The sequence below is a fragment of the Herpailurus yagouaroundi genome, unplaced genomic scaffold (genome assembly GCF_014898765.1).
Source record: "Herpailurus yagouaroundi ecotype Mexico unplaced genomic scaffold, PumYag 186, whole genome shotgun sequence".
NCBI classification, from domain to species: domain Eukaryota; kingdom Metazoa; phylum Chordata; class Mammalia; order Carnivora; family Felidae; genus Herpailurus; species Herpailurus yagouaroundi.
In genome coordinates, this window is record NW_024412417.1 from 42,097,010 (window position 1) to 42,111,348 (window position 14,339).

The window sequence follows — 14,339 nt, forward strand, 5'->3', positions numbered from 1 at the left end:
TTTTTCTCCAGTGCCCAGGTTATCGGCACCCTGGCAGGGTGGTCTGCTCTCCCTGGAGGTGGGCAGCTCCTGCCCAGGCTTGCAGGCTGGCCCTTGGTGGGGAGGGGTTGGTAGGGGCCCACGCAAGAGCCCCCTTCTTGGCTCGCCTGTCTTCTCTTTGGGACGCTCTGGGTGCGTCACCCTCACTGGAGGCTGGTTAGGAGTTCAGAAGACCGGACGAGGAGTCTTTGCTGCCTATGCCGTTTTAGCGCTGCTTCCGCCAGTCCAGGGTGTGAACAGCCCTGGGAAGCAGAGGGCACCGGGATCCAGGGGCATATGGAGGCGCGCCTACCCAGGACAGGATTTCCTGGCTTGTTCTTCCTTGAGCTTCCTGAGTGATCTGGGATGGACGGTAAATGGAGCCTTCCTTCCCGGGAGCAGTCCTCGGGTCCTTCTGTATCTGTTACCCATGTTTCAGATGAAGATGGGCTTGGGGGCTACTGGTGTGCTGCTTCTCTGGGTGATGGCAGAAACATTACCTGGTCAGATCTGTTACCTTTTGCAGGAATCACTCCGTGCAGTGACAGTTTGTGGTTTCCGAGTTAAATCGGGTCTGCTGATCTTAATGCTGGCCCTGGCTCTTTTATTGTTGGAAGTGAAAGAAGAGGCAGACATATTCTATTTGTATATCGATATCTATATTTTTGAACAGCAGCCTCCAGCATTTGCCTGTTTCAGCCGGTTCTGCAGACAGAGTAGGGTGTGTTGTTAGTGGGGAGACTCCGTGTCTCCAAGAATGTAAGCACGCATGCTGTCTGAATTGTGGAAGAGAAATCGGTTTACGGAGCTCTCCCATTTTATTTTAATTGCAGGCTTCTTTTTTATTTCTTTAGTAAAACGGGCTTGTGAAAAAGTAATGGGCTTACATTCTTAAATTAGGGAAAAGGAATTTTAAGCTTACTCCGAGGCTCTTCTGAACAGTTCTGCAGTTAGGTTTGCACTCCTTCCTTTTTGATTTACATATATCTTTTGTTGCCTGCTGGGCTGTCATTTCTGTGAAAGAAATTTCTCTGTACCTTGTGTGAGATCAGTGGCATTAGAAATAGTCTGCATTGTGGAGTCAAGTGCATTTTTCTTAAGAAAGAAGCCGAATCAAAGTTATGTGGTGCTCAATTAAGGAAACAGCTGAAGTACAAGTGTAATGAGTTATCTTATTTTGAAAGTCAGAATTTTTTTTTTTTTTTTTACCTCCGTGCCATGTTGCCATAGTACTGTGTTGCTAAAACCGTACATTCAAAATTCTTTTGGTGTTTTGTGTTTTTACTAGTGTCAGTGGCTTCTGGTTACTTGAAATAGATACTGGACAGTGTTCCCGTTTAGTATTTTTGTAGATGTTAAACCCGATCACCTTACTTTTCCATACAAAAAGTAATTTGTGTAAGGAGTACATTTCTCACAGCAAACAGTTACGTGAAGGAAGGAAAAGGTGATACTCAAGATGCTGTTATTACTGTTAATTTAGATTACTTGAGACGAAAATGTTTGCCTCTTAAATCATAAGCTGACATCCAGAATGCAAAGCCTTATCATTTAAAGTATTAATTATGCTCAATTATGTAACTTCAGAATTACAAGTGCACCTCTAAAATAGTGTCTTACATCTGAATTTGAATGGTTATTAGAAAACTTTGATTTTGAATCTGATAACCATCTTGTTATTATTGGCTATAGAAAAGCATTTTTATTCATATTTAGCGATTTTATTGACTGTTTGCCTCTGAAAGAAACTATTTCTTTTCAGAGTTTATTCTGAATCTCGATGCTGGAATTAGGCTTCCGGCACCAACTTGTACCGTGACGACGGTCAGCACTGAACCCGATACCTTATGTTTGCATAGCGTGTTGAAGTTTCCAAGGCTCTTTAAGGTACATGCTGATGCCGTTCGGTTCCTTTCTCACACTTGGACTCTTGTGAGGCTGACGTTGACATCTCCGTTTTTCTGGGGAGGCGGCTGCGGAACCCAACTATGCAAGTTTGTGGGCAGCTGAGATGTAATTTGAACTCAGGTCTCCTGTCTCTTAAGGCCATTGTTCTTGCTATTTGTGCCTTCCTGCAAAGATAGAATACAACACACGCTAATTTAAAACGCTGTAGAGATCAATGTAATTAATATGCTCTTTTCTGGTGGACTTACCTTGATTTTTATAAAAAAAGTTTCTTTCGATACTTACCTAGTGGTCTGTTTGAAGAAACAAACATGTATAGTAGGTTTATCTATCCTACAGGATTTTAATGCTCCGGCCAAGAGGCACTTTGAATTAAAGCCCTCCTGTGACCAGCTTATTACTTTAGTAATCAACACATTATGATAATGAAACCGTTTATAAATGAGATGTTGCCATTTTTAAAAAATTCAGTAGTTGTAAACATTGATCAGCCTCCTCGCTGAATTATTTTTTTCTAATAATCTGTAAGTAAGAACTTGAGCTGGGATGGCCTCAAGATCTACGCTCCTGTGCTAATGGAAGTCAGCTTTTATACCTTTTCCAGGCTTGCGTGTCACGGTGAGCATTAGTTGCTGACTTTTATTTTCTTAGGCTAACTGGCTCTCCTTCCCCCTACCCTGTAAATACTGAGCACTGTTGTTTCTCTACCAAATGTAATGGGTGATGTTTACTTGATGTTAAAATCAAATCAAAGAAGATAGGCTTTGGTATGTCTCTCCCCACTTCCCGAGCCCCTGGAAGGAATTGACATTGTCTGTTTCTTGCCAGGGAGGTTAACTGGAGATGAAAGTAGTGTTCCATGTTTTGTATTATATTTGCTAGTAGGGGATGTGCTGACTCTTACTAAAAAACATCTTTAGAAATGTCTTATGCATTATAATTTCATCCAGCTCTCTGGTACTGCTTTCAATCCAAGCCAAGTAACCATTAAATAAGATTACATAACCCTGTATTTTTAATTATCTGATATAATATATGGATTGGTGGATGGTTCACTGCCAAGTTATATTTAGTGGTTGGTTACAAGAGGAAGCGGAGCAAAGGAGTCAAGATGATGGTGGTCTGTTTGTGTCCGGATTGATAAAGTTCTCTGTTGGTATTTCAAGATGGTAATTTTTCATATTGCATCCATTTCTCTGATATTAGTGCTCTTAGCATCACTCAGGATGTACGTGAGGGGTAAAAACACATGAAGGGAGGATCGTTATTTAGCCCCACATGCTTCTCTTTGTTCAACAAAACCCTGATGGCTTGAGGTGTCATTTGTGGTGCCCCCCCCCCCCCTTTTAGAAACTGTTTGCAGTTCGCTTGAATGTTGTCAGACGTGTAGAGTAAGAGAGACAAATGAGAATGGAGATTGCAGACTTATATTTAGAAGTGGTGTGCGAGTTTCTGTTTCATCCAAAGGAGGGTGTGGTTTTTTAGTTTTTAATTGTTTTTCTTAGAGGCTTTTCAGAGTTCTCGTTTGTTTTTTTAGGCAAACCATTTCTGAATTTCCTGTAGTGTGTTATGATTCGGAGCGATCCAGCAATTGTGAGTTACAGTGTTTTGGTATCTGGTCATTAGTGACATGTTTCCTGAGAACCTGCCAGGTCCTTGTGCCGGGTCCTGGAGGGAGCGAGGGGAGAAAACAGACTCTGCTGCTGAGAAACGAGCGCTCTCATATGTCTTAATTTGAGAGTGAGTTTCAAGTGCATAGATGCCCTCCTTTTTAACTGGGGAATGTCTTCAACTCTCCTTCAGAAGTACTGAGTGACTAGGTGGTTTAACTCAGTCAGCCTAGGGACATTTTCGAGGCTCTTCTCTGTGCCCCGTCTTGTCTGCCATCTGAATACTGGTAACAACCCAGAAGTGTAGACGTTAGCAGCCCAACGTTTCAGTTGTAGAAACTGAGACTCCCAGCGACTGAAATGACTTACTCCGGGTGACATGCTTGCCAAATGCCCGCGCGAAGGTGCAAGCAGTGTCGTTCTTTCCGGGACCTCACTGGCCCGCAGAGGTACAGGGGCAGGCTGGGACGGCCGTTAGTAATGGTGCCGGAACTGAAAGATTCTATAGCATCTGTTCTTGTACCTCACCCTGGGAATTTCTGCTCTAGGGTATCTCCTGTGACCACATCCCTTCTTCCCCCCCCCCCCCCGCCCCCCGTCCGCCCCATGGATCCAGATTGCCCATTTTGTCCCAGAGCAGCCGGTGCTTACGGTGCTTACGTCTCCGATGGTGTCCTCGTCGGCACAGCACATCATTGCGACCTCCGTCTTTGTGGGACACTCTTCCATCTCTCTGTCCTGCGCACCTCCTGTAACTCTCGGCACCTGGCTCCTGCAGCCTCCCACCCCGCGTTGTTTCAGCGTTGTGTTTTAATATTCCTGGAGGTGGGAGACTCAGAAAGTGTTGAGCAGTGGGTCCCTTAAAGGACAGCTGAAAGGGGCAGGGATGAAGTCTGGACCGGCCCCAGGGACACAGACCAAAGAGGCGCTAAGTGAGATGCAGCCGGGAGCCAGCACAAGGCCCCAGTGCCCTTTGGTGGGTGGGGTAGAACCATAGGGGGTCCTTCTCTGGGAGATAAGAGATGTTAGCAGATCCGCTTTGAATCAGATGTTTATTTACTTTTCTTCTTCTTAAGCAATTGATTAAGCCAGTGTGCTCCAATACAGCGAGCTCTCCTTGCCTAAATTCCTGCGTGAAATTTCTTCTGACGGGTTAAAAAGCGGAAACTTGAAGCCCTGGGACCATGGCAGACTCCCGCCCTCTTACCTGAAGGGGGTGGTCCACATTAGCAGCGGGCGGGCGGACACCCACGTGCAGAGAGCGGCTGGGACTTCGGATGGATCGGGCGTCGGCAGCCGCCCTGGCATCACAGGACCCTTCAGCTGGTCGTCATCTTCCCACCGAATGAGGATAAAGCGGTTTACATTTTTTACCAAAAAATAGAAGTGTTCCTTAGCATTGGGGATGATGATTATGATGCAGGCTGCCAAACTGAGGGCCTCCGTGCCAGGTGCTTCCTGTGCATTATCTCCAGTCCCCACAAAGATCTCGCAAGGTAGGTGGTTTTATGCCCTGCCTGCCTCTTTTGTTTTTTTCAGATGGCGCGTCTGAGTCTCAGAAATGTGAAGTAGCTTGCCCAGTGAAGGTGCACAATTTTGAATAGTTGGGCTGCAATTTTAAATCTAGTCTGTGGGGTTTTGATAGGCTACTTTATGAAAAGAGATAAAAGGACAGAAGTCGACATTGTTTTTAAATAAAAGTTTTATTGTAGTAGAAGCCAGTTAGGGATTTTCCTTTGGCGATGGTAGATTTTAAGAAACGGTCCCCTAAAGTATGCTCTACCGCAAAGGCTGTTCACTTTCTTCCTGTGTTCTCCAGCAGCACTTTTCAGCCTTTAGTGGGCATTGAAGGCAAGGAGTTTTAGTTGTGTGTCCCGATGGTCAAAGAGAAAAATAGGAAAACTTTCACTGTAGAAAGTGACTAAGTCAAATTTCGTTGTTATTTTTTTTTTAAGTTTATTTATTTATTTTGAGAGCGAGAGAATCCCAAGCAGGCTCGCACTGTCAGTGCAGAGCCCAAGGTGGGGCTCGAACTCACGAACCATGAGATCATGACCTGAACGGAAATCAAGAGTCAGATGCTTAACCAACCGGGCCAGCCAGGTGCCCCTAAATCAGATTCTTGAGAAAGCTCTGTGGGTCTTTAAGGAACCTCTCAGAGGCACGGAGCTCTTTGTATTTTAATTCTGTATCGTAGGTACAATTGGTTGAAAGTATGATAGCAGAAGTTTTTAGTCAGTTTGTGGTATGTGTAGAAATTCTCCATTTTCTAAAAACAGGCTCAAAAAGCGAGGGGAAAAGAGTGCCAAGAACGTAAAAGAACATATTCCACCGACAATGGTTTTGGCTCTGGGATGGAGGTGGGATGGGGGTGGGGAGGATGTTTGAATAACCTCGCCTTGCGATTGCTAATAGTAATAGTTGCCATTTATCAAGAGGTTTTTTCTGGGTTAGAAGCTTTATGTCCATTTTTTCATTTAATTTTTCTAACGGTGTTAAAAGAGTAAATCGGTTTACTTTATTTTACAGGTGAGAGAAGTGAGGGCATTGCAGGACAAATAATTTGCCTAAGGTCAGACAGCTAAGTGGTAAACCGAGATTTAAATCCTTACCTGCCTACCTCCAGGACACTAGACACTTTACCTGGGGGCACCAGGTAGAGGTGCATTTTCATCTTTGACTTCCATGGAAATTCTCTGTCATGCAGCTCTGAAAATTAAGTGCTCGGTATTGGGCCAGTGGTCTATGAGGACGGCAGAGTGCATGCTGTCCAGAGGGACACACAGTGGCCTGACAAAACGGGGCAGAAACTTTGTGACCCGTGGCGGCATGGCAGGTGTGGTGGATGGCATTTATAGGGGAAAGGGTGTTACTTAACAAGGGAGGAGCTGCTATAGAAGGAGCCTCAGGGGCCGCCTGGGTGGCGCAGTCGGTTAAGCGTCCGACTTCAGCCAGGTCACGATCTCGCGGTCCGTGAGTTCGAGCCCCGCGTCAGGCTCTGGGCTGATGGCTCAGAGCCTGGAGCCTGTTTCCGATTCTGTGTCTCCCTCTCTCTCTGCCCCTCCCCCGTTCATGCTCTGTCTCTCTCTGTCCCAAAAATAAATAAAACGTTGAAAAAAAAAATTAAAAAAAAAAGCGCCTCAGTTTCCTGTCTGTAAAATGGGAGCACCTATACCTCCTTTGTAGGGCTGTTCTAGACATGAGATTAAGTACAGTGTCTAACACATAGCAGGTGCTTAATAAATGTTGCCTGCTAGTTTTATGCAATAGCCTGAGACCACATGTGCATGCTGGGTCACTTTTCAGATGTAAAACGTGTAATAACTGTCTAGTTTCAATTCTCAGGGTGATTTTTTTGTTATTAGAATGAGTGTAGTTTTAAAATCTAGAAAAAATAGACTCATTCTTCGGAAGCTTATTTAGTGATAACCCTGTGCAAAGTTAGCACTCTGATTTTTATGGTGCTGTTCAAGGTTCTGTGGCACCAGAAGCGTCAATGAGCAAATGAAGCCTCCCTAAACGGCTTTGTGACTGCCCACATTAAAACGTAGCTGGACCCTCAGCAGCTCCTCTCCACCAGCACAAGATCTTTTACCCTGGATTGGACAGCTGGACATTTCCATATTTTTTTTGCCCATCAGCCCCTGCGGCTATTTTAAGGACTTTAGAAGTAGTGTTCGTGGCGCATCACTGATGTTCTTCGTGGTATGATAAAGAGCATGCGGAAGTGAGAACGCCCTTTCTGATGCACATGTTACAGGGGCGGGGGTCGCTGTTGTTTCCAGCTCTCCTGGACATCCCAACGGAGGGGAGCAGGGGTAGTTTGCACGGGCGTCCCTGTCCCTCGGTCGGCACTTGTGCTCTGCTCCGGCTCCACTAGATGGCGCTGCGCACAGCTGGTTACCCCTGGTCCCGCCGGTAGCTACTCGGAACCGGGCTTGATGGTCCGCAGGCCGGCGTTGCTTTCGATACCCCTGTATCGGCATCAGCCTTTCACAGTTCTGATTTTAAGAGGCGCACTCTGTGGCTGTCCTCAGTATTCGCCGAGAACCATGACTGCCGTTTCGTGGGCACCTCCCGAGTGCTTCGGGTGTGCCAGGGGCTGCTGCCGGGTCCTTTTTCACACGTTACCTGGTTAACCCTGGCGACCTCTGGCAGGTTGCTCTGTGCTCGCTGTGCAGGTGAACAGACACAGGTTACAGGGATTCAGAGCTCGTGCAAGGTCACGGGAGAGGGCTCACTATGCCCTACAGAAAAATTATCTCCAAAGCGTTGAATTGAAAACTTTATTCAAGGTAAGTGTTAGGATAGTCTGATTTATGGCTGTCGGCCATAAATTTGTTTGTTCTGTGGGGGAAATTATAGTCCTGTTATTTGCATTGGAGCCGATGAGTCAAACTCTTCCATTTGTGTGAGGAAGCAAACCGTAGTAACCAAAGCTTTGTCAGCTGGTGTGGAAACATCTGCTTCTTCCTGGGTAAGGGGCTGACCAGGTCCAGGTACAAAACCTGGGAGGAATTTTGGACAAAGACACGATTACAAATTTAGTAATTTTAGCAGAGCGGAATACTGGAAAGAGGCCACAGGACTTCAGAAACGTATCCTGAGGTTTCTTTCATTTTGTTCGTTTATTCAACTAATATTTGTTAAGTACCTGACCTGTTAAATTGAACTGTGTGTTCTGGGCCAGTTACTTCCGTGTCTACACTGGCAGTAATGCCTGCCTCATAGGTCACTAAGGTGGAAAGACAAAGATTTTATAGGTATTTACTTTCATTCTGAGTTTTTAACATACAGGGCATATTTGTCACATCTAATATGAGATCACTACACATTTATGTTTCTCATCCTCATGTCGTATCTTTTATATCTGACTTTCCTACATCAGATCTTGGTTATCTACCAGTGCAGTAGAGTATCTGCTGGCCGTTTTTATAGGGCCGGCTTTCTCCTCCCACCTCGTGCCTCCTCTGCTCCTGGCCTTGAGTTTGGATGTGCTCGGCATACTGTAAACAGAGCCGAGTACTGAGAGAGGTCCCTTTCACCTCCCGTTTGCCTAACCAGCGCGTGCCTGCTGCTGACTGAAAATGCTGGGACGAGGTTCAGACTGTTTGGTAACAAGGAGAGGCTGAGGACAGTTCTCAGTCACACAGGTTTGAGCCGCTTCTTTGTGTTGTGACCTTGGATTCATGAACCCTGCTCAGCCTCAGTTTCCATGACTATAAAATGGTTGTTGAAAAAAAGGAAGCCTGCTTGGAGTCTTTGTGTGATGAGATGTATAGTGTCATGCCTGGTAGGTACTAAAGCATGGGGTAAACAGCTGCTCCCGCCATCATCATCATCATCATCACCACCACCACCGCCACCACCACCATCGCCACCACCACCATCACCGTCTTCAGTCTTCGTCATTTGTCAAGCAGTCTGCAGTCCGGGGAGGGAGATAAACACGTAGAGGGAATGGCTCCAAGAGTGTGTTCGGTAGGAGAATGCAGAGAGGTTTTCGGGGCTCAGAATGACTTCAGCTCATCATGGGGCCAGGGCGAGTCCTCTTCGAAGAGGGCTTGGCTGGACACCGAACCCATCACAGGTGGGAAAGGGACTCGGTCAGCGACACAGACCCTTTCCAATCTCCGCACGTAATTCTTAGCTCCAGGCTCCCCTATGTTTCCGTCGCACCTAGTATTCCTGTTGGCACTTTGTGGTTATTTGCTTATCTCTCTTCTCTCCCCCTCCCGTTGTTAAGACCTTTATTTCTTATTCTAGGCATTGAAAACTTTTATTTGGAAACAGTTTTAAAATAAAAGAGTTGAAAATATAGTGCTAAGGCGTCCCGTATGCCCGTTTGTCTGGATTCCCCAGTTGTTAACGCTTTCCCATCGTCCCCGTGTATTTACGTATGTTCCTGGCTCGTTGGGGAGTAAGGTGCCCACCTCATCTCCCCTTGCCCCTAAAAATCCACCTTAGCGTGGATTTTCTCTTACGTAACTGCAGTTCTGGAGGCGAGTGATCACATTTAGGAAGTCGATCGTTGTTTCATACAACTGTCTCGTCTGCAGTCCGTGCGCCACTCTTGCCGTGCTTCCCATTTGGTCTTGGAGAGGATCCAGTTCAAGACCCGAGAGTGCATTCAGCTGTTTAGTGTCTTTTAGTCTCTCACTTTGGAAGAGCACCTGCGTCTTCCTTTACCTTTTATGCCGTGCGTGTTTGATTACCACAGAGACCAGGTTTCTGTGGGTCGTCCGTCTGGGTTGTCCATTTCCTTAATATCCGGTTCACGTGCTTCCGCAGGAATCCCCCTGAGGCGATGGTGTGTCCTGCTTGGCACCTCCTATTGGGAGGCACACGGTGTCGGGGTCACGTTGTCCTGTGACCGACGATATAGGTTTGATTACTTGGTTAAGGTCCTGCCAGCTGTCTCCACTGCAAAGATATTATTTTCCTTTTGTAAGGAAATTAGTATTTTTTGCGAGGAGACACTTGTAAATACTCCGTTCCTCATTGTAAACTCTTTCTCACAGATTTTAGCATCCATTAATGTTTGTTAATCTGAATTATTACTATGCTAGTTGTAAGATGGAGATTTTCTTTTTTTTTTTTAATTTTATTTATTTTGAGAGAGACAGCGCGCACGCACTCATGAACATTGGATGGGCACAGAGGGGGAGAGAATCCCAAGCAGGCTCCATGCTTTCAGCCCAGAGCCCGATGCGGGGCTTGAACCTGTGAACTGTGAGGTCGTGACCTGAGCTGAAATTAAGAGTCGGACGCTTAGCTGACTGAGCCACCCAGGTGCCCCTAAAGTGGCGATTTTCTAATTCAGTCATTCCATCTACATTGATTGGTTGACATTCTACCTGAGGGAACATGTTCATTTTTTTCTTTCCTTCTTCCTCCTCTCCCTCCCTCAGTCATCTGTATAATTGCAGGGATTCTTCTTTGATTCAACTGGTCATAATCCTTTGCTAATCATTATATAAATTGGCAATTAAATTGTCCCAGATTTGGCCATTGGGAAGCCCTTTACCCTGGCTCCTGGGTCTCATTGAAAGGAGCATCCCATATGTCTTTTGAATATTTTTTTATTTTTATTTTTATTTTTATTTATTTTTATTTTTTTTTTTATTTTTTATTTTTTAATTTTTTTTTTCAACATTTATTTATTTTTGGGACAGAGAGAGACAGAGCATGAACGGGGGAGGGGCAGAGAGAGAGGGAGACACAGAATCGGAAACAGGCTCCAGGCTCTGAGCCATCAGCCCAGAGCCTGACGCGGGGCTCGAACTCACGGACCGCGAGATTGTGACCTGGCTGAAGTCGGACGCTTAACCGACTGCGCCACCCAGGCGCCCCTTGAATATTTTTTTAAATCCCTTAACAGCATTTTGTTCCAGGCACATCTTGTACTTGCCGTGCCGCAGCTCTAAAATTAGCCATTTCTTCCAAGGTGCCTAGTTTCTTATGGTGTGGAATGGGCTTTAAACATCAAAATCTGGAGTGGACTACTGGTGTATCATTGCTGCTGGGCCCTTTCACTGGACAGAGTGGTTGATGATGTGTCTGCAGGTGTATCGCCATTGTCTTCGCGTGAGACTCGGAGTAGGCCTGTAGACTGACTGCAAGTGGACGGAAGCGAATGTTCCGTGGGCTGTACATTCCACTCAACTTGCTGTTGCAGCAGAAAAGCAGCCAGAGACAGCATGGACACGAATGATTACGATTGTGTCCTCGCAACGCTATTTTGTGATACGCGTAGTGTGCTGGCTTCGGCCGTGGGCGTTAGTCTGCCTGTCCTTCCTCGTTCCCAGCTACTGGAGAGCAGGGACCAGGCTGTATCTCTCTTTTGCGATACCGCCCACCATAAGGGCGCTGTCAAAAGTCTTTGGATGAGTGAGTTAATGATAATTGTTAGACCACTCATTCCTCTTACGTGGATCTTTTAGATACAGATTTCTTATGGCTTACCGATTTGTTGAGGTCCTCATTTGCAAGATCTGAGTCTTTTAAACACCCGATGTACACAATATGCAAAGTAATAATAAGAAAAAATAATTTCATAAAACTCCTGAGGGTGTTTATGTTGTCATGATAACATGGCTACCTTTTTTTCTTTTTTTTTTTTTTTTAATTTGTTTTTTTCAACGTTTATTTATTTTTGGGACAGAGAGAGACAGAGCATGAACGGGGGAGGGGCAGAGAGAGAGGGAGACACAGAATCGGAAACAGGCTCCAGGCTCTGAGCCATCAGCCCAGAGCCTGACGTGGGGCTCGAACTCACGGACCGTGAGATGGTGACCTGGCTGAAGTCGGACGCTTAACCGACTGCGCCACCCAGGCGCCCCCTTTTTTTCTTTTTTTAAACTTTTTTTTAATGCTTATTTTTGAGAGTGAGAGAGAGAGAGAGAGACAGGGGCAGAGACAGGGAGACACAGAATCAGAAGCAGACTCTAGGCTCCGAGCTGTCAGACAGAGCCCGACATGGGCTCGAACTTATGAACCGCGAGATCACGACCTGAACCCGAGTCGGACACTTAACCGACTGACCCACCGAGGTGCCCTCATGGCTACCTTTTTCTTAATAAAGTCCTATCTCTAGGTATAGCTGTAACGTGCAGGCATTACATAGGGCCCCTGCTCTGGTCTAGCATAACTCTGTTCTGTGTAGTCTTTAGCTGAAAGGCAGAACTTTAGCACTGATCAATTGGGTGAAAAATCTCAAAAAATACTCCTTTTATTGTCTGAGAATAGGTTTATTTCTTCACAATTTTCTCTATGTAATTATTTCTCTGATTTATTCAAAAAAGGATTTGGTTATAGCAGTGATGAATGGATTTTATCAGGGAGTGAACCCAGTCTCGGAGAAAAGTATGTCATTAGGAAGGACCACCTGTTGTCGATGCACAGTGACGATGATCCAGGTAGTGTGGGACACGGAGAAAACCCAGGCACCAGGATATTGCAAACAGCAGCAGTGTAAGCATAAAGATGCAAATCAAGTCAATTTAAAGTGTCCCTGATGACTCTAAAAGAAATCAGACTTTTAGTTATTGGTTACATTTTTTTTTTTTTAATTCTCCAAATTCGAAAGTCAGTTGTCAGTGTGTTGGTGAGTGGTTGTTGTGTTTGTGAGTGGTGGTTGTGTTGGCTGTCTGTCTGATTGTTTTATCAGAAAAGCATGAAGTGGTGCTCAGTCCTTTCTCTAGAATCCAAAAAGGTGGTATTAAAGTTCTGTGTCCCAGAACAGCTCATGGTTCTGTGGAAAGTCCTGGTCCGGTGGTGAAGGGGGTACTGAGCAAGTCTCCTGCCCGCACTTGGCTTTTCTCTGCCAGGTCCTGAGGTGCCTCACAAGATTTTGATTTGGTTAATGAGATTTACTGCTTTTTGTTGTGTTGTTTTTTTGTTTTGAATGTTTATTTATTTTGAGAGAGAGAGAGAGAGAGAGAGAGAGAATCCCAAGCAAGCTTCATGCTGCCAGTGCAGAAGCGCAGAGCCTGACACGGGACTCGAACTCACAGCCCTGGGATCATGATCTGACCTGAAATCAATCAAGAGTCCAACACTTCAAGGACTAAGCCACCCAAGAGCCCCTGTTTTGTTGTTTTTAAGTATGGAAAGAACCTTCGTGAGGAAGTTACAGCTCCGTGTCTGTGCATCTCTCACATACTCAGAGACACGTGAAGCAAGGACTGTCTGCACTTTGGACACTGCCCATCGTGTAGTTTACCATCAGTTCAGAACAGATAGGACACCAAACCCCCTGCCCTAGGTCCACAATGACTTGGAAGAACACGGCGACTGAAAAACTAAAAGTCATGTGTCTTAATGGTGAATTGACTGTATTCTGTATTATTATACCTTGTTTTGTTTCCTTCTCGACCCTGCCAGGGTCTTGCTCCTAAATGGCGAAGAGGTGTGTTCCTTTTGGTGGTAGGAAGCTCGGTGAGCCTCACTCTGTCACCTATACAATGATCCCGAGGGAGTTGTGTGACGTGCCCGGCATCTTGTGGTCACGCGGAGTCGGTCACCTCCTCCAGAGTTCTTCCGGCCAGCGTGCACGTGTCCGTCGTTCGTGGAGCCCAGCTCAGGCCGTGTACTTGTGGAAGCGTCCACGTAGCAGGCTGCGTGTGAACTCTCCGTCAGAGCCCCGTGTTACTTCCAGGAAAGGGGTCCGAGCGGCACAGAGCGTCCGGGCCGGGCGAGACGGCCCGCGAGCAGCACCTTCTGCTGATGAGACCTCCGGGTTTACCCCTGGGGGAGGCCCCTGTCCGGCTCGCGGGGGCCCCGGGAGGGACCGGCGGGCCGTGGGTGTCTCCACGGCCTTTCCCGCGGGGCCGGAAGGGTGTTCGCTTCTTGCCCGGGGCGGACGCGGCCACGCGGGGAACACAGGGGGACGGCCGGCGGCGAGCGCCGCCGCGGCAAAGACCAGCGCCGGGGCCTGTGGCACCACCTAGGGGCGGGGAGCCCACCGGGGAGGGCGACGGACCGGCTGTGACTCCTGGTGCGGCGGGAGACACGTCCCGGGCGGCAGAGGGTGACGGGCCTGCGACGGGAGTCCGTCTCGTCGCCCGCCACCGTGGCGTCTGCGCAGACGTGGACTCGCTGCCGGCGGGAGCGCCATTGGGCCCGTGCCCGCCCCCCTCCGCCCCCCCAGCGCGTCCCCGCGCCCGCTCCACGCCCCTCCCCCCTCTTTGCAGCCCTGCTTGCATGTATCACGCTCCAGAGGCCAACGACCCGTTGGAAGTTCTTTCTCCCACGAGAGTCCAGCTTCCTTCAGGCAGGAGACGTGACTCGCTATGTTCGATT

General features: G+C 47.1%; 1 protein-coding gene across 4 annotated transcripts in view; it reads left to right on the forward strand.

Moving 5' to 3' along the window:
• Positions 1-369: 369 nt before the first annotated feature.
• Positions 370-14,339, forward strand: part of KHDRBS3 (KH RNA binding domain containing, signal transduction associated 3) — a 189,789-nt gene continuing 175,819 nt past the window's right edge. For 2 of the 4 annotated variants that reach the window (XR_005796647.1, XM_040494483.1), the window contains exon 1: positions 4,875-5,032. Coding sequence is in view for 3 of the 4 variants with exons in the window: in XM_040494483.1 (XP_040350417.1) it covers positions 4,942-5,032 (91 nt within the window). In the remaining variant the exon portion in view is untranslated. Of the gene's footprint in view, positions 392-4,863; positions 5,033-14,339 lie in introns of those variants that run through there. The other 2 variants (XM_040494484.1, XM_040494482.1) reach the window with 2 other exon arrangements.